At 37.8% G+C, this 18,396-nt stretch overlaps 1 protein-coding gene across 19 annotated transcripts in view; it reads left to right on the forward strand.

Annotated features, from left to right (window-relative positions):
• The window catches only part of SLC9A9 (solute carrier family 9 member A9), a 766,376-nt gene that overhangs the window by 401,028 nt on the left and 346,952 nt on the right, over positions 1-18,396 (forward strand). For all 19 annotated transcript variants that reach the window (XR_006207068.1, XR_006207069.1, XR_006207064.1 and 16 more), the window contains one exon: positions 17,277-17,365. Coding sequence is in view for 12 of the 19 variants with exons in the window: in XM_042954872.1 (XP_042810806.1) it covers positions 17,277-17,365 (89 nt within the window). In the remaining 7 variants the exon portion in view is untranslated. The remainder of the gene's footprint in view (positions 1-17,276; positions 17,366-18,396) is intronic.

The following is an 18,396-nucleotide window of genomic DNA, read 5'->3' on the forward strand; positions in this document are numbered from 1 at the left end:
TGGCTCAATCAGTTAGGTGTCTGACTTTGGCTCAGGTCATGATCTCATAGTTCGTGAGTTCGAGCCCACTCCAGGCTCTGTGCTGACAGCTTGGAGCCTGAAGCCTGCTTCAGATTCTGTGTCTCCTTCTCTCTCTACCTCTCCCCTGCTCATGCTTTGTCTGTCTCTCTCTCTCTCTCAAAAATAAATAAACATTAAAATAATAATAATAAAAACATAATTATCTAATGTTATTTCTGGTAATGATACAATTCTTTTAGTTCTAATCCACAAGTAAACTAAGATATTGCAAAGCTAAAATCTAGAAAACTTTCTAAAAAGTGTATAACAAATGGATATGTGACAACAAATATAAGGAACTAAGTGGAATAAGCTATTATAAACAGTTGATGAATAACCATGGAGGTAACCAGCAATCCTGGGGCCTTGTCTGCATTCATGAACAACCCATCATGTAGGTCCTAGGGATGGTGCTTACATGCACTGGTTTCTCAGCAGAATACCCCCAACCCTGACATTTCAAAGTGGTGCTCAAGGATGCCCACCAAGTGAGCAGGGTGCTAGGCTTGCCATCCCTACACTATCCCTTTTATTGGTTCCATCAATTGGGTTTTCACATAAGATTTCATTTGAAAAAAGGATTTCTGTTACTTTAAACAAAGTATGTCTGTTTTTCTACCTAATTAATACATAAACATTATAGAAAATTTAGAAAGTATAGATTCACAGAAGGACATGATATTTGAATTACCTGTTTTCTTACTCAATAACTATTGGTTAATATACATCTAATTATATGCATCTAATTATATGCATATACATACATTTAATTAAATATATACATTCATGCATAATATAATTATACTTTTTAAGTTTGAAGTAACTTGCTTTTTACACTCAAGAATTTATAGTGACTATTTTTCATGACATTCTTCTCTATTATTTAATGGATGCTTAATAGGATATCCTATCAACTTGCCATAGTTATTCTCCCCTCCTTTTGATTGTTTATACTTTTCAGTATTATACATATGATTGCCATGATCATCCTTATAGACTGATGTATTCATTTCTATTACTGGGTTAAAAGGAAGGCCAAAATCTTAATGTCTTGGAAAAATTCATCCAAATTATCTTCCAGAAATTTTGTAACCCTTTATACTTCCACAAACAATGAAAGAGACCTCATTTACTTACATCTTTACCATACGAAATCTTACCCATCCTTGCTAATTTGATAATCAGCCTCCATTTCATTGTGATTTACATTTATTATATTTGTACCCAAGAAAGCATTTTAGTTTCATGTCATGGGCAGTTTATATTTCTCCTTTGGTGAACTACCTATTTCTGCCCTTAGTCCTTTTTCCTACTGAGATGCTTATGGTTGTCACATTGAATTTTAGAAGCTTTTTATTTCTTTAAAAAATTAACCTTTTGACTATCACATAAGCTATAAATATTCTCCAATTTGTGGTTTTATCTTTTAAATATGTTATATTTTGTTTGCTTAGTAAAGGAAAAAGATAGTATGGACATTTTTAAGTTTATGTGGTTAATTTTATCTCCTCCTTAGAAAGCCTAAGATTTTATTAATTTTTGCATGGAAAGCCCAAGTGTTTACTAATGATAATATGTACTTTCTTTTAATAATTTTATTTTTGCATTGGAATCCAACTGAAATTTGTTTTGATATGTAGTACAGGATATAGTAGGGACTTGATCATCTTCCTAGAAGGTTATCCATTCACCCTAACACCCTTCAAGTGTAACCTATGTATTTATGATATAATGTCCATGTCTGTAGTTACATAAATATGTATGCAGGTTCTGGGCTTTCTATTGTACCACTGAGATTTTGGTCTTCACTGTTTTGATAATTTCAGGGGTGCCTGGGTGACTCAGTCAGGTAAGCGTCCAACTCTAGATCTTGGCTCAGGTTATTATCTCACAGTTCGTGAGTTCAAGCCCTGAATTGGGCTCTGTGCTGATGGCCTGAAGCCTGCTTGGGATTTTGTGTCTCCTTCTCTCTGCCCCTCCCCCAGTGGTGCAAGCTCTCTCTCTCTCTCTCTCTCTCTCTCTCGCACGCGCACGCTCTCTCAAAATAAACGTAAAAACAGAAACTTAAAAAATTTACCCTTTACAGATTCATTGTTCATTTTACTATCTAGTAGCTCCATCCCTCACCCCCTTTCCTCATTTCCGAGAGCTTCTTTGCTATACTCACATCTTTATTATTCCAGATGGACTTGAAAGTAACTGTTAAGTTTCAAGCAGAAAATAACTTTGGGATTATGATTGTGGTTGCATTAAATTTTTAGATTAATTTGAGAAGTGGTGTTTTTACAATGCTGAGTCTTCCCACCCAGGAATATGTTACGTCTCTCCATTTATTCAAGTCATCTTTTATGATCCTTAGTAAATTTTTATAGTTGTCGTCACACTCCAACTACAAATTTCTTCTTAAGTACTTTTTAAACTATCTTATATTGGAGGGTATGCGGATGAATCAAAACTTCTTCCATTATAGTTTTTAACTGGCTACTGTTTGTTTATGTGCATCTAGACTTCATAGGCTATTCAATCTATTCCCTGTAGTTCTGAAATCTAGAACTAGAGCTGATGGGTAGAATTAGGATTGATAGGCCAAAGTTACATCAGACTGTCAGATCTGTGAGGGCTGTATTAGCACCAAAAGTATGACTGAAGCCTTCTGGGCACTCACTATCTTTTCAGCAATTGAATGAATGATTTTAGCTCAACAAGAGGAAAAATTTCCAAAATCTGAATAACAGATTGCTTTATAAGGTAATGAGTGACCTGTGCCTGATAACATTCTTAAAGATTATATATGTCCACTGGTCAGTATACTCCAGAGCAGATTTATACATCAACTAAAGAATATATCAGAAATCACACTAATCAGAAATTTCATTTGCTTCACTATTAAGTTAAAATACAGATACATAGACCTGAGGAAACAAGAGCCTAGTTGAGAGGAATATAATAGACATACATTGATTTGGGCTACCCATCACCCATTCTCCTCTTCACTGGTAATAGCATCCTGTTGTTGCTTAGAAAACTACCCCTCCTTCCTCAGATACCATCTTGTTGATCAAAGTGTCCCAGCCTCCCCTACCAAAGAGAATAGGGACATCTGAAGCAAGGTCAATCAGACACTCTCTGCCTAGGATGTGATCCTTTAAGGGAGATAGAAGGATGTATGATTGTTGGCACCTGTTCTTTCCAACAGCAAAGCCCTGTTGAAACCCCCTATTTATTCCTGACAAAGATTCCTGGGGCTGCCTTTGTACATTTTTTCTCAGAGCTATCACTCTTCCCTCCAATAAATTCTTTTCTGATGACAGTAGCCAGAATCAGTGTTTATTGCTTGCAAACAAAGAAACCTAAATGGTACAAGGGAAGGAATTATCCATGATGTATTTCCACAAAAGAAACTGAATAACTTGGTGACAGATCAGAAGGGAAAGAGACTCAAAGACAGCGCAGCCTCTAGGCTAGGACACTTGGGACCCTCTTATGCCAGATGCACAGTCATAGGCAAACAAAAAGGATCAAGCTTTTAAAGACAGTTTGCACAGTGTTCATTATCATTTTCGATTCAGCTTCTTATAAGATTCATTATGAACACTCCAGTGTGAGGGGAGCTTGCTCATTACCACATCTTCTGCTTTCACTTTCAGTTGTTACTAATTTGATGATGATCATTTGATTTATTTTGATTATCTTTTACTTCAAGGGCCACATTTGCAGCCGCCTCATCTCAGTCACTTGGAAATTGCACCTGCAAATGTTCAATAGTCATATAGAAGAACTTAGTTTTATAGAAACAAGTGGCTTTTAGACATGCAAATGAATGTTCTGATTTCTGTTAGCCAGAAGTTTGGTTCTCTGCTGTTGGAAATATACAAGTGTAGTTTGAGAAAACTTTTATTTGGGAAGACTGGGCAAAATGTCAAATGCAAGGAAGAAGTCTTCCTAGAGGATGAGAGTATGTAGATAGAAATGGACTTTAGGGAGTTCTTTCAAGCCAGGAGAGCATAGAAAGAAGAGAATGTATATGGATGTGCCCACTCAACTTACAAAATCAGCCACTTAGGGATATGTCTCTGGTTTCTGGCTCTTTGGCTCACTTGCTGAGGGATTAGGATAAGTCATCCTATCCACTGGTATCTCAATTTTCTTTACTGCTAAAGTAAAAGGATTTTATTATTTTGTAATGGAAAGACATTGTACAGGTACAAAATGTGGCTTTTGAGTAAATACATGACCCCAAGGTGTTCTCTCTATGAGGTACCCGGTACACATGCATACCTAATTTCTGATCAGGTAGAATTTTTCTTGTGTAGAGTTCTATTTTCTAAAAGTCATTAGGTTACTGAGCCATTATTTTAAATTGAATATTGAAAATAATTTGGCAGTATTATTTATAGCATAATCTCTAATGGAATTGAATCCTGTGATGGAAGCTGCTTTTCAGTTTATAAAGATAACCAAAAAGCACAGCTGGACAGGTTGTTTGAGAATTCATTTTTATAATCTGTTTCCCAGCTGAGGCTTTGGGGGTCAGGTTTTTGCCAGAAGCAAACTTACAGGGACTGTCATTAAACACACGAAGAGTATGATTTCTAATGGCAACATTGACACCATGTCTAATGATTTCTCTGCTTCCAGGCACTGCTGTAATAAAAGCAGGTTCCATTTTTAGATTCCTAAGGCATATTTTATATCCACTGAAGGCAAAGGAGGGGGAGGAAGGCCACTGGCACACCTCATTTTCTCATACAAAAAGTTAAACGGTATAGTTTGCTGTTTACTCACCTTAGAATCATCTCCATCTACAAAAAAAAACAAAAAACAAACAAAAAAAAAACATGTAAAAATCTGAAAGAAAAAAAAAACAACTCCTGATTACTAAGTAATGCTATTGGGCTTTGCAGTCTGATTTTAGAGAGTAAGAAACTCTGAAAAACTTTTTAAATGTAGAAGGGTGAAAACAAATGATGCTCTGGCACATTTACGAAGGGATTAACCAGGATGTCTGAAGGCAGCACTCAACACACAAAAACATCAGGCACAACATAAACAGTTAATTCATCTCAAGCCCATCACCCAGGCATGTTCTCTTGTTGGTCTCAAATGACAAGGGCCTAATTACATCGTCATGATAAGGAAAAGTTGAAGCTTGGAAGCTAAGGTTCTGCTTATCTGTCAGGTCAGTTCTTGAAAGGCTTTTATAGGGTAAGTAGTCAGGAAAAGGAGAACTTGGGAAAGTCTTTCTCATTTACAATAGACAAGGAAGAAAGATTACCAAATGAAGTGACTGTTACTGGACGTGTTGAGACTTTACTTGATCTAAGTAAGTTGGCTCATTACTTCTTACCTCCATCCTCTCTCAGCTTGGCAAAAATTTGTCTGAAACTCTTAAGAAGGCTTTAGCTTAGAGGTGGATGTGTTCCATTTGGCTTGCCAGTGATGCATTGCATGAATTGGTGGAAAATATATTTCTGGATCTCAGTAAATAAAACAAATCACTGGGAGGGGACTTGGTGTGAATTGTTTCTTGAAACATATCTGGCCAGTTTTTGCTTCTAAGGACATGTCATTAGCTGACATCTCTTTGCTTAAAACTGCTCATGCTTTCATATTGACAGAACCACATGAATCCATTTAATTAGCCAACAATTCACTAACAAATGAGGTGCACTAAAAACAAATGAGTGTTTTCCAAGCCAAAAAATAAAACCTGGAGGCTCAGAATATTAGGCATTCAAACTGTAGTAATAGGCACCCAAAATTCTCAAGGGGCTTAGTTAACCACACTGAACCAAGGGCAAACACGCAATGTTGCCATCTCAATAAACACAGGTGTAAAGTGCATCTCCTCGCATAATAACTCATTAACTCACAGCTGCACTTTCTTGAACTGAATAGCTCATCATTTCAATATTCAAACAACCTTGCACATGTAACTTGAATAGTGGACAAATTTACCCCTGCTTTCTTCACTGTAAATGTTTTCAGTCAATGTTTAATGTCTCCTCATGACCCCAGGAGGCATAGGGGAAAAAAAAGAAAGTTCTTTTACAAAACCCATTTTCTTCATAGGCATGTAGAAAATTGTCACAAAATAGATGGCACAAATATGTAACATGTAGGTGAAGGAGAAAGAAGAGTCAAGGATAACTCCAAGTCCCTAAATCAACTGGATCAATGGTTCATTTCACCAAAATGGGGAATATACATGCAACAGAAAGAGACAAACAAAAATTACTTCATTCAAAAGTCTCCTAGATGCTACAGAAATGTGGAAACTACATAGAAGGGTATAGTGGGCAACTGGACATGGAAATCTTGAGTGACATTGTTCATTAGAGATAAGTGACTTTGGTGCAAATGTGCTAGCTGATTCCAAGGAAGGAAATGAAAACTGAAAAGAGGGTAAGCTTGATGAACACCAATGCTTGAGATGGAATGCCAGAGATATAAGTGAAAAAGTGTTTTTCTTCTTCTCCAGACCTCAGTTTAATTTGCTACATTTTGAAGGATATTTTTGTTTTAAATGGAAATTTATAAACCTTGCAACATAGACAGGAAGTAACTCTTAAATGCATGCCTATACTGCATTGGAAAAAAACAGAAATAAGAACGTAGATTCGTGCTGTTTTCTGTATTGATGTCCTTGTATTCCACAGACTCATGATTAATCTGCCAACTGTGGTGTTGCCAAATATGGTGAACTAGACAGTAATCGTACTCTTTGGAAACTTGGAATCTTTCATATTCCCTGAAGGAGTTTTCCATTTCGTTAAATCTTTGACTTCTCAGTTCCAGGTTCACATTCAGCAGTGGTGGTAGGAAACCTGTCAGAAATGTCTCTTTTTACTAGATCAAAAACAAATAAAGGTATGGCATGGAAAAATAACCCATCAACTTTAAAGCCCCTCAGAGTACCATCTGAGAGCAAGACACATTTTTTCTCTCTCTCACTCTCTTTCTCTGTTCTGATAATATAATCAATATTTCCTGTCCAAAAATGCAATATTCTTCACTCTTAGAAACCCCTCAAGTCTGCATTTAATGTCAAAGAAAATCGTGCTCCTTGTGACAGACGTTTGTTTTTCTGCTTTTGTGTCTGAGGGCTTCATCAACTTTTAATGAAAAAAGAACTACTGAATAATGTTATCAGTAACAGAGACTATAGGTGAAGATACTCTTGAATAAGAAAATTTAAATATTAGAAGAAAATGGACCTGCCACTAATAAGTCTAGAAAAACATCTATTTGTATGTGAGGATCAAAAACTACTTTCTCTTGATTCTCTTTTCAAAGCAGATAAATGTTTTTTGAAACAGAGATTCTTTCTTCTGACCAAGCTACATTTCTGTGCCTGATGTCTGTGGACACTGTTATGGGAGTTTGGGGGTGATACAAAGAGGGAGTGTAGACCGAGTTCTTGAGATCTAGGGAGACACCCAGTAATCTAGTTGACAGGAAGTCACAGTGAAGCTCTGGAGCCCCAGTAGTTCTTCAATCCGTATACACAGACCTTGAAGCAAATGTAAAAGCTGAACCACTCAGATCACAGATATTTAAGACCAGAAAGTGCTTAGAGGTCATCTAGAGCAGAGTTTGTCAGCGTTTCTTGACCCTTATTGGCAAAAAAATAAAATAAAATAGCTTTATCATGCACCTGTCTGCACACAAGCATAATTGTTTGCCCACAAAGGTACTTACATACTTGAGAATACACAAAAATTCTAATTAAAAACTATGAAGTTTTTATATTTTCTCCCATATTTCAATGTGTTTTCTTATATACTCCAATTTGGTGAATACCATCTTCTTGAATTCATTGAGAAGAAGACAATGGACCAGGCAATGAATTTAAATTGCACAAGTCAGCCACCTAGTTAAGTGGATGAACTGTGACCACATCCCAGGTCTCTTGATGTCCAACCCAGTACATTTTTCCTTATATGATTTACAACCACACACTGAATCTTGCTCAGGTGAGCATATGTTTTATGTGTACATGTATACATATACATATACAATATTTAGTAGGACTAATGCTCTCTGAAAGGGTCCAAGAGTGGGGATCAAGGGGAACAGTGTACACATCACTCCATTAACCAGAAAGTGTTAATTGTCCTATGAAAACTGATCTCAATGGAAAGAATTTACTTGCCAGCAGAATCATTATTTTTCCCAGAGAATTACAGACCTCCTCATGCTGTTCCCTAAATTTCTTTGCTTGCCAATTAATTTGAATTTAACTGTGTACCTCTTAGTGGTTTCTCAAACAGCTCTTTTAGCTAGTGTCATAAAGTATTGGTTCTAGTTCTTGTTTAAAATTGCATAAATGAGCCCCTGCAGCCAGCCCTTTAGGGATCTTGTACACCACTGTAGTCTCACCGTGCAGACAGTGAAAGGCAATCTTGTGTATACACATGAGTCAGAAAGTATTATTATTTTCTCTAGGCCACTTCTTGATTTCTTTCGGAATTCCTTTTTATTTTAGATCCCAGATATTTTTTGAGCATGTTCCACCCCCTGTGGACCCAGATATATGTACTTAATTCCATTCATCGTTGCAACAGGACCCCGTAAATAGAACTTGAATCCAAGATCTTAGGCATGCAACATAGCAGTTGCATTTAGTGACTGCTTGTTTTTGCAGCAGAGATGGAAATAGAATGACCTGTTTTTACTTTTGTTGCAAAGGAAAATGAAATAATACTTGCCTGCACAGGATGGGCATACTGGAGGCTTCACATTTTTATGGATGCCAGGACTAATGAAACATGTAAATGAAATGCTTTTATGCTTATAGTAATTAGTTTGACCATTTTAAGAAAACAGTGTAATAACGGTTTCTTTTATTGTATTTTTTATTTAGAAAAATATAATTAATAAACTCAATTTGTATTTATTTCCTAACCTATGATGGAGTAAAACCTAAGTGTGCAGGTAAGCTGCATGCTTCTCATACATGCTCCACGGTCTCCTACCTCACCCTCTTCACTCACTTGATTTCTTTACTTCTGACCCTGCATCATCAAACTCTTTCTATCTTTCAAAGCCCTAATGCCTCTGCATCTTTTAGGGAAATTTTCCCCATGTCTCTTCCACCTACCACAGCCCAAAAGAAATCACACCGTCTCAGGATTTCTGTTTTCCTGTCTCCTACTACATTATACCTGCTATTAGATGTCTTTGTGTACATGTTGTCTCTGTTAGGAGATAAAAAGCTGCTTGGGATGTCAGACCAGGTTTATTCATCCTTGTGTCCCCCGTAGCCATAACCTGTGCTTTGCTCATTGAATGACCTCAGTAGACTAATAGAATTTGAGTAGATGATAGCAGACACCCAAGGTAACTTGCAAAAATCTGGTACCTTCACTGTAGTATTACTGAGAATTGTCTAAGTTTGGATTACTAGGAATAAGGAGTGCATTTTCACTTGTTTTTCCTTGATGCAGGAGTTACTGTGGAAGAGATGGTAATAAATAATGATTAAGGGCATAGAATATGCAAGACATGTACTAGAGGCTTTGGACTTCTTCCCCCAGCAGTTTATTAAACCAGAAGTATTGTTGTGTCTATCCATGGAATGAGCTTCTCTAAGTTATTCCTTCTTTTCATGTCTTCTTCCTTTCATCTACTTCTAGTAATTGTAGTAAAACCTTACATGTACTTACTTATTAATGTTTAATTTATGAAGCATGTTAATATCCATCATATGGCTTTATACTCAGAACAGACCTGTAAGACAGATGGGTGCTATCCAAATAAGAAAAATTGTCTCTTAGATGAGTGAAGCCATTGGCCAACATTACTCTTTTTCTATCTGCAGCCATGAACAGAGAGTGAGTGGTACCTGGGCAGGATAAAGCCCTGATGGACCCCAAGCCCTGAGGGGCATGAACCATACTGTTACTTTAAAACTCCTTTTTTTTTTAAGTTTATTTATTTATTTTGAGAGAGAGAGCACAAGTAGGGGAGAGGCAGAGAGAGAGAGGGAGAGAGAGAATCCCAAGCAGGCTCTGCACCATCAGCATAGAGACTGATGCTGGGCTCAAACTCACAAAACTTTGAGATCATGACCTGAGCCAAAATCAAGAGTCAGACACTTAACTGACTGAGCCACCCAGGCACCCCTAGAATTCTTAATTTTACTGACCAAATCTAGTTTTTGTATGTTCTCTTTGACTATTTCTTTTTTCCTTTTTTTTTCTTTTTTTTTTTTTTTTAGGTTTTTAATTCTACTTTCTTTGGGTCCATTTTTATGTCTCTTATCTAGCTTCTTGAGGTAAACAGTCCATTTTTTCTCCTTTTCTTTTCTTTTCTTTTCTTTCCTTTCCTTTCCTTTCCTTTCCTTTCCTTTCCTTTTCTTTTTCCTAATGGAAAGCATGTAAGACTGTAAACTTTCCTCTGAGTAATCTGGTTTTATCTCATTGGTGTTGATAAAGAATTTACTCTACACTTATTGCTGTTTATTTTACATGAGCTAAAATTTCAAATTTGATTTCATCTTCAATTTCATCTAGGAGAATATAGTTAAAAAGCCCTAATGGATACATTTTTTAAGGTATGGTTTTGTTAACTTCCAATTTTATAACATTGTGATCAAAGAATTTGATTTGTTTGCTTTTTCTTTGAGGGGGGAAGATTTATTGAACTATTGATAGTAAAATATACTATCAATTTTATTCCATGCAAGTAATTTCTTTTCACATTCTAGTATTGCTGGGATTAAAAATAAATAATCCCAAAATGAAAAAATTTTAAACTCCTCAAATGTCCATGAAACTGAAATTACTTCATAGAATCATGTCAATTCTAGAAAGTTATGTGAATAAAAATGGAGACTAAAATACAGATATGGAATTTTAAAACTTTTTTTATAGTTAGCAAAAGACATTTTGGATGGTACAAGGTCAAAACCAAGCCACAACAAAAGTAAATTAATTGATACTTAATGCCAAAGTGTTGGTCAGAGATTTGCTTCTCAAAATGCAATGCTAGGACCAGTAGCACAGACATCCCTGGTAGTATAAAATGCAGAATCATGGGCTCTACTCCCAGCCTATTGAAGCAGCATCTGCATTTTTTAAATGTTTATTTATTAATTTTGAGAAAGAGTGTGCACACAAGTGAGGGAGTGGCAGAGAGGGTGGGGGGAAGAGAATCCCAAGCAGGCTCCACACTGTCAGCTCAGAGCCTGATGTGCGGCTGGATCTCAGACACAGTGAGATCCTGACCTGAGCTGAAATCTAGAATCAGACACTTAAGGACTGAGCCACCCAGGCACACCCAGAATCTGCATTTCAACAATATTTCCAGGCGATTCAAATGTAGATTAACATTCCAGAGGCATTAGGTAAAGTTCTGAAATCTCTCTTGCCAAATTCAGATGCTTCAGGCCACAGATGCTCAGGCCACCTGAGCTTTCAGGTGGGATCAAGAAGCTCCTTTTTTCTTTTTTCTTTTCTTTTCTTTTCTTTTCTTTTCTTTCTTTTTTTTTTCTTTTTTTTTTCCTTTTTCTTTTTTTTTTTTTTTTTGAGAGAGCAAGAGACAGGGTGAGTAGGGGAAAGGAGCTTAGGGAGAGAGAGACAGAGACAGAGAGAGAAAGAGAGGGAATCTTAAGTAGGCTCCACATTGCCAGCACAGAGTCCGACTTGGGGCTCCATCCATGACCCTGGGATCATGATCTGAGCTGAAATTAGGAGTCAGAAACTCAACCAAGGGAGCCACCCAGGCTCCCCCAAGAAGCTTCTGATATATGGGAAGGATAGTAGGGTCGCTGTAAATTAAGCACAGGCTGGGCATGAGAGGGACAAGCAAAACAGAGGGTTAAGAAACAGCAGTAAGAGAAAAGAAAGGAAGTGGGTTCCTCTGAGGTGAGCTGTGTCTGTCACTTAGACACAGACTTTGGAATTCACCATTTTCAGCGTCCTTTGACCTGAAAGTTTGTGGTCTAAAGATTTAGAAACACTTTTTTTTTCTATACCCAGGAGACTTCCTGAGTTTATCTTTAAACCTCATAGCTCTTGAAAAAATTTTTATGATTAGCAGGTATGATAATGATATGTTTTAAAATTTTACTTTAGAAGAATTGCCTGTGTAAACTTAAAAGGATATTTGAAAATCTATAAATTTATCTTGTCTTTACCTTTTGAGAAAGTTGGGCTGCCTCTACTAAAAATGTCTGATTCATTTGGAATCAGTATTAGTTCCTTGTCCTAAACTTTAAAAAAGGGTCAGGGGGGGCACCTGGGTGGCTCAGTAGGTTCAGTGTCTGACTTTTGGTTTTGGCTAAGGTCATGATCTCATGGTTCATGGCATGGAGCCCCATATCAAGATCTGTGCTGGCACTGCAGAGCCTGCTTGGGATTCTCTCTGTCTCCCTTTCTCTGCTCCTCTCCCACTTGTGCACCCCTCCCCACACTCTCTCAAAATAAATAAAAATTCAAAAACAAAAAACAAAAAAAGACTAAATTGAGGTGCTAATCCTAGTGAATTAATAAAGTAATATATAGGAAAATGACAGACCCACACAATTGGAGGATATCCAAACTTTAGGAAAAGAAATTTTTTCCACAGCAGCTCTGGCAGATAATCATTCAACCCAAACATTTCAGATCATAGGAAACTTCTCACACTTCAAGGCAGTCACTTCTTTGTAGGATAGTGCTCATATTTTGGAAAGATCATGTGACTGGAAATCAGAAGACACAAGTCCAAGTATAGCCCATGCCTCTCTAGTAGTTCTAGGCCTAACTTACTCCCTTCCCCCAAGCCTCTTGTTCTAATCTACTGGCTCAAACTCCCATCACTTTTTAAAAATGTCAATTCCTTCCATAAGTAGGAATGGAACTTGGCATGGCATCACAGCTGCCATTGACATCCCCTGTTGTCCCAGTCATAACAGGAGGATACAGGTTGGATCTTATTTCCAGATGACATGGCTTCACTGGTTTCAGAGAACCATCAAAGTTTACAATGAGAAGGGACCCACAAGTGAGGACTTGTCAGGATTCATCAGGAAAAGAGAAACCAACTAGCTATGCCCAGAGTTTAATGCAGGAGATTGAGTATACAGATGATAGAGACCTGAAAAAATAGAACGGGGGCACTGAGGCAACACAGGTAGTAATTACAGGAAGCAAGTGTAAACCCTGGGCCAGGAGAAGCAAAGGGAAGAGAATCTAGAATTTCCTAAGAGGTAACTGCTGAAGCTGGGAACCAGACTTCTGAGTGGGGCCTATGAGGCTTGAACCAACTTCAAAAAGCTATTGAGAAGAACCATGGCTGAGATGCAACTGACAGGAGCAGCAAGCAAACAGGAAGGGAGCAAGGCCTTTCCCCTTCTCACATCCTAGCCTCCCTCTGGAACTCATATTAGCAGAGCTCAACAGGCTGTGGCAAAGGAAGACGTGGTCTGCATGGTCCCAGGCCCATATCACAGGGCAAGCACAAGAGACTGGGTTTGGAGCTGAGACACTAGTTTACTGACCCGCACAAAGAGCACTTGGTGCCCCTCCCTCTCCTCGTACAGCTGAGAATCTGAGTTGCAGAGCATGTAAGAGAGTTGTCTAGGGCCCCACACAACAGTAGTACAACTAGTGCTAACAGGCAGAGGTATGCAAAAATATAATGACAATTAAAATATACTTCTGTAAGGTAGAAAACTCTCAACTCTGAATTTGCTTACATGGCAGAGAATTTATAGATAATAGGTTTATTTAGATGAGACATTTTCAAAATATGTTTTGGCTTGTAAAAGTCATACTAATTACAGTAATTTATGTGAGTTAATTAATTACTAAGGTATAGAATTATGATTATGTAGCTAATACTAAGGGTTCAAGATCAACTCAGTTGTTTTAATTACAACACCAAGCATCTGGTCAGATAGGTACACTTTTCATTGTTTGTGTGACGTATCTATACACAGAGCTAAAAAAAAAAACAAAAAAAACAACAACAACAACAAAAAAAGGATTAGCAGAAACACTGCCTGTTAGTAGTCTAATGGAGGCGAAGAAAGGAAAACCAATGAAGCTACTAGGGAAAACAAGATATCCAGCCACCTCAGATATGTAATCCTCATATCTCTATTTCCCTGGGACATCAGAAATGATATTTTTTCAGATGGTTTAAGATTACCTTAAAACATTCACAGATAGTCTAATATAGGCAGAAAAGCACAGGGAGTTTGTGAAATTGTGAATCTCAGCTCTGCCACTTTCAAGGTGACCTGGAGTAAATTACTTTTGTTTCTTACTTGTTACATGGGAATAGGGATATTCATTAACTTATTCAACAAACACTGGCTGAATGCCTACCATGTTCCTGGCTTTGCTCAAAGGGTTAGGGACCAATGAATCCCTGTGCACTCCATGAGCTTTCCTTTGCAATGCTGGAAAGCAGAAAATAAACACATGAATATAGAAAATGTTAGGTGGCAGTGAATAATATACAAAAATAAAGCAAGATAGGCAAGTAGAGAATGATGAGAAGGACCATTTTTATAGAATGCATAGAGAAGGCCTGTCTGATAATGTAACATCTTAAGGGAGGGAGGGAACCATGTGGATATATGAAGAACAGCTTTCCAAACAGTGGGAACCAGAAGCTCAAGACACTGCAGTAGAACGTGCTTAGCAAGGATATAGTGTACAGCAAGGGGTGAGGATAGTGGGAGATGAGCTCAGAGATCTGTAGGAAGGGGAAAAGGAGGCAGGACTAGATCCTACAGGGCCTTTTCATCATGGGGATCCATTACAAAGTTTAGAACAGAGGATTGACATGATCTGAATTGTCCAAAGAATCACTCTGGCTATGTGGAAGCTAGACTGTGAGAGTCCAACAGTGGACACAGGGGGACCAATCAGGAATCTGTAATCTAGGGGGGAAAAAAAAGTGATGGTGGCCTGGAAAAGAGTATTAGGGGAGGAAGCGTTGAGAAGTGGCTGGGTTCAGGTAAGTTTCAAAGGACCAGCCAACAAAATCACTGACTTACAGAGAGAGGAAAAGTAAAGGGTGATCCCAGAGTTTTGGCCTGAACAGCAAGAAGGATGGAGATGCTGTTACTGGAAAGGGGAAGACAGTAGGAAGAGCTGATTAATAGTACTAAGCCTGTTGGGAGGTAATAAATCAATGCAATAAATAAGATGATTTTTACAAAATGGTGCATTCTTGGTTCACTGTAGGCATTCAGCAGATCTTAAATCCCCTCCCTATCCTTTATAACACTTCTTTGTTACCACTTGTTCTCAGAATACATTTAGGCACTACCCACACGTACTCCCACCCTTTTTATTCACCACTTCTCCACAAATCAATATGTATAATCAAAACATTTCCACATCAGTGGGAGGGTCAGCTAAACCTCACCCAGAAAAATCTCCAACAGACTACAGAATCAGCAGAGAGAGATAAATTATGTTTTTAAATAAAGAAAGAAAAATATTTGATAACAAAATAACATGCATGGCAATCTTCCTAGTGCCTCAAGTACCTAAAGTGCTTCAGTACCCTAAAAGTTTCTCTGGTATTGGTTGTTTTTTAATAGAATATTTGTGAAGAGTGACATATAATATTTTGTAAGCATCCTTTTCTTAGTATTTCTGAGGAGAGGCTAAGAAACTGAAAAGTTACCCAAAAATCTATAGAATGCTTACTGCATATATATTTCTTGGCAAAATTTCCTAGTCATTTTTATCCTTTTGCCTAAAATTTTGAAGCATATTAAAAGAAAATAAGTAATATAAATGTTTGTGCACTTGTACTAGGTAAATGTGCCATAGCAATATTTTATCCAAAGCCAATCCAAGAAATAACCGATGTATAAATAGAAGCATCCAGTCTAAACATTTTAAAAAATGCTTGGTTCTTTAAAATTCTTTATTGCAGATTCATTTGCGATGTCAGTATTCAGTTCACATATCTCTATACTCTTAAGAATCATCAGCATTTAATTTATGAGTGTTTTTAGTTGGAAAGATTCTGCTGCTTGAAATTCAATTCAATCCCCTTGGTCTGACTTGAGGAATACTTACATCTTGTGTTTTTCCCAAAGCCCTCCTCTATGCTCAATTTCCCATAATTAATAGAATATTTAATCCAAAGTAGAATGCCACCCCCACCACTTCCATACCCCAGCTCAGGAGGGATAACAGAGAATAACAGCCCAGAGACAAATGACACATCTGTCTCAGGGTTGCTACTCCTCTGTCCCCAGGAAACATCTAATGTATGTATGGTTTCATGTATCATTTAAAGCTGGGTATACTGGGGGCGCCTGGATGGTTCAGTCAGTTGAACAGCCGACTTTGGCTCAGGTCATGATCTCATGGTTCATGAGTTCGAACCCTGCCTTGGGCTCTGTGCTGACAGCTCAGAGCCTGGGGCCTGCTTTGGATCCTGTGTCTCCCTCTTTCTCTGCCCCTACCCTGCTTGTGCTCAGTCAGTCTCTCTCTCTCTCTCTCAAAAATAAATTTTAAAAAATTAAAAAAAAAAAAAAAGCTAGGTATACTGATGGCTTAAGAAATAAATCCTGCCGCTAGCCTAGAAGCAGCTGAGAGCCCACTGTGGATTGGAAACACACAAGAACAGACCAGCTTACCTGCAAGGAGTGTGTGCCTTGGATGTGCTCATGTGATTCTTCAGCAGCATTAACAGAACTCCCAGCTCTGTCAAGGAGGCATAGGGGCAAACAAGGACCTTTCTCTTGTGCTTGGCAAGTAGAGGCATCAGCATGAGCAACAAAACCCTTGTGGATTTCTTAGATCTGTGATTCATGGTTTTTAATACTGTGTATGATGGGAACCTCTTCAGGTTCATCAGGGTACCCAGTGAAAAGCCAATGTTTGAGCAAATATGCCAGCATTTAGTATAAAATGCAAAAAAAGCAGTTGGCACTGGCTAGGAGAAGCCCAGAGTTGATTATATAGTCTTTTGTTCATGTTTCTCCAAGCATAACTTTTTTAACTCATGACAAGAGAAGAAGGTACTTCTTAATACTTTTCTTTAGGTTAATCCTGTAAGACCCATGTTTAAAACAAGTAGCAAGGTATACCCCAATATAGGATCCTTTTAATTTTAGAGACTATTACGTCATGGTAATTGTTAGAAGTAGCTCTACTGACACCTAGTCCATCTTCGTCTAGCTGAGGTGGCCCTACCCTTTGGCTTAGATGGCAGAGAAAATTGATTTTGACCAGTATGTTTTTGAATTTCAGGAATAGTCGCTGTTCTTTTCTGTGGAGTCACCCAGGCACATTATACCTACAACAATCTGTCATTGGATTCCAAAACGAGGACTAAACAGGTAAAAGAAAAAATTCACTACAGGCTTTGTCTCTTTTCACAGTGTAATGGTTATGTAGCAAGTCTGCCAATGCACTTGGAAAGAATTTCATTAGCGAAGGAAGAAAGTACGCTTAAGGCTTCATTATAGGTTGGATATTTATAGATTTTTTTTTCCTCCAGGATAACCATTAACAATTCTCTTGGTAAGCAAAAATATAGTTATAATAGTCTCTCCCTCCTGAGAAATGTGGAACATAGACTGTCAGTCTTGAAGATGAAAGGCCCACAGTCGGTAATAATTCACAGTCACTTACATCTAAAAGCATTATAAAGCATGTGAGATTGGGTAGTTATACAGAGAGAAGGAAATGAAGAAGAATAAGGAAGTAATGTTTGGTCTTTAATTGGGTGCTTTCACTACTCCGTAAACTCAGCTGCCAGTTGTCACACTAGCGGAATGTAGCTTCCATATGCCAAAAACACATGTGTTTGGATATAGATTCCTTACACAAATATGTGCTGCACAGCCCCTCTGTGCCAAGCACTATGCTAGGTACTAGGAATAAAAGGACGTGGGATATGACCTTGTCTTTAAGATGTTCATTATCAAGTCTGTTGATGAGGGTAAGGACGTGTAATGAACAACTAATTATCCACAGTGTGATATGGACTGTGATAGAAATATCTGTATAGTGTGTTTGGGGAGCATTCAATAGGGCATCGTCTTGTAGCTAGAATTGGGAAGGTGAAGAGAAAGTTTCCAGAGATGATATCTGATCTTAAGCTTGAAGTACAGATAGAAGTTAATTAGGTAATCATGTGGAACCTAGTAGGGGGTGGGAAGGCAGTATGAAGGGCATTTGAAACCAAAGTTGAGGGTGGACAAAATCTCTGAAGCAGCTGATCAAAGCACTGTAACTAGTTCTGTGTGGCTAGGGAATGGGGTAAGGCTACAGTGAGGGTTGAAACCATAGATAAAGCCAGAGACAAGTTTATGAAAGGACTTTCATACCTTGTGAAAGAGTGTTTTGACTTTATCCTAGAGGTAAT

This window comes from Panthera leo, chromosome C2 (assembly GCF_018350215.1).
Source record: "Panthera leo isolate Ple1 chromosome C2, P.leo_Ple1_pat1.1, whole genome shotgun sequence".
NCBI lineage: Eukaryota > Metazoa > Chordata > Mammalia > Carnivora > Felidae > Panthera > Panthera leo.